This window comes from Propithecus coquereli, unplaced genomic scaffold, assembly GCF_000956105.1.
Source record: "Propithecus coquereli isolate 6110/MARCELLA unplaced genomic scaffold, Pcoq_1.0 Scaffold202, whole genome shotgun sequence".
In the NCBI taxonomy this organism is placed as follows: Eukaryota; Metazoa; Chordata; class Mammalia; order Primates; family Indriidae; genus Propithecus; species Propithecus coquereli.
The window spans coordinates 3,491,642-3,493,980 of record NW_012145190.1 but is presented as its reverse complement, the minus strand read 5'-3'; the positions used below and the strand labels follow the sequence as shown (position 1 = coordinate 3,493,980).

The following is a 2,339-nucleotide window of genomic DNA, read 5'->3' as shown; positions in this document are numbered from 1 at the left end:
TTCTTACTGTCTTTAAACTTTGCAAAAAAATCCACTGGGATCAACTTGTTTGTTTTGTGTGCTTGAGGAGTAATCCCCTCCCTTTTTTACTCCTTTCCTAGAGAACTAAATACTTACGAATACGATTTTCTACATTGATGTTATAACTGCTAAATTTCCCCCACAACAAATACCACAAAATTTCTGCAACTTCTCAGCAGAAGTATTATAGATTACAAGAGAGGATCGGCTACAAGCATTCCTTAGACCCCGTTTCCCCCAAGAGCTCTGCCTCTTAGAACTCTGAATCCAAAGGAAATGGTTGTAAACAGAGACATCTGCACAGGCTGCAATGTAGTAATGCTGAGGAAGAAGTCAAATCAAGCATCGTGATTCTACTGCCATTTCCAAAGTTTATCTTCAAAATCTTTATCAGTCCGTCCTGGGTTGCTCAGTCACCTAACTCTTTTCCAATACCAGTATCATCGGGAAGATGTTCCCTCAACTGAATAATCCTAACAAACACAGACACACCGTAAAATGCTACTGGATTTTCATCCATGCTCATCTCCTCTTCTCTTGCTTCAGCGGAAGAAACACACACAGGCAACTGCACATGCCAGCACACACACACAAACACGTTTTTCCTTATTCTTAATAACTTAAACATCAATTTTTCTTCCAAATCCAGTATACTGCTTTTTCTCTGATCATTAAAACATTATTTCACTCTTTGTATGATTTGTTTTCTCTTTTTTCATCCTTGAATGATAAAAGAGGATACATCAACCCCTAGGGTATTCATCTAGTGGAATTCTACAGAGGTAGGGTGAGATCTTACCCTTCACTCTAAATGTTCACAACCTGAACCTCTGACCCTGTGAATATATAAATAGGATTGCTTCTCACGTTTTACATACCTACATATCACCTGAAATCTTCTTCAAGTGCAGATTCTAATTCAATGGGTATAACATATTCCTGCATGTCTAATCAACTCCCAGATTATGCCAATGCAGCTTTGCCAAACCCACATTTCAAGCAGCAAGAATACACTAAATAGTAAAAAGTAGGATCCCCAAAGTGCAGTGCTCTTGCTAATTCTGTCTCCAAGTATGTACTTTGCCTATGGAGGCTGTCCTACCCAGAATAATATGTGTAAAATTATCAACACACTTGTCACTTTAAGATGTGTTCTTATTATCTCTAAAAGCAGGGTCTGAAGGAGAAGGAAGAATAAAACGATGGAATAGGACTCTAGCAATCATCTCCCGACCCCTGATACGTCAATTTGAACAACTGTCCAAGTATGAAAATATCTTCAAAAGAGCCAAGGAAACAAGGTGAGCAATCACAGTACCTGCTCGTAGCACGGTAATAAGGAAAGATGGATTGAAGAGGGTAGGAGGAACCAATTTACATCACCAATGTCACCGCTCTGCTATCTCCAGGCAACATGGTCTGAGGAGAGATACCATCCACTTCGAGGAAAGAGAGGGAAGTAAGTGTAGGACTTTGTCGTGGTCTCTAATGCTGGGCCCGCCACAGTACAATCCAGCACCAGGCAGACCCCCACAGCCCCTGACTCCAGACTGCCACCAGCAAACTGAACCTCTGGCATTCCTCAGAGCCAGATAGGAACATGTGACCCCTGCAGGTCACATCACCACCAGTTGAGGGCAGCAGGCTCCAGCTCTAAACAACTCTCACTGGTAGGCAGGCCTCAGCATCCACTCCCTTCAGGCAAACCACAGTTCTGCAAGAACCACAGCAGCCCTGGGTTTCCAGCCCAGCACAGCGCCAGCCATAGCAGCCTGAGGAGTAGGTCTCCAAACAGGCTTATTGTGGAGGGATCTTGCTTTTTTTTTTTTTTGTCTTTTTTCTTTTTGACATTGATCCACTTCATGTCTTTGGATTTGAAAATTTAATCCGTTTACATTCAAGATAATGACTGATAGGTAAAAACTTCGTAGTGTCACCTTGTTGCTTGTTTTCTAGTTATTTTCTAGATTCTTGGTTTCTTCTTCTCTTATTGTCATCTTTTGTGGTTAAGTGATTTTTTTCTAGTAGTATATTTTGATGTCTTTTTATTTTTGGTGGCTCTACTACAGGTTTTGTTTTGTGGTTACCACGAAGCTTACAGAAATCAAATTATAGCAATAAAAGATAATTTCATGTCAATAAAAACTTCAGAAAATTCACAAATACCTGGAAGTTAAATAATATGCTTCTGCATAATCAATGGGTCAATAAAAAATTAAAATGAAAATTTAAAAATAGTTGATATAAATGAAAATGGAAATGCCATTGTGATAGTTCAACTAATTTTCTAAGACTGACAGGAAAAGTCTGAGCTGGAA

At 39.7% G+C, this 2,339-nt stretch overlaps 1 protein-coding gene across 1 annotated transcript in view; it reads right to left on the bottom strand.

Annotated features, from left to right (window-relative positions):
• Nucleotides 1-430: 430 nt before the first annotated feature.
• Nucleotides 431-2,339, bottom strand: part of LOC105809981 (olfactory receptor 1002-like) — a 6,553-nt gene continuing 4,644 nt past the window's right edge. The window contains 1 exon segment of the mRNA XM_012643890.1: nucleotides 431-589. Coding sequence (XP_012499344.1) covers nucleotides 431-589 — 159 coding nt within the window.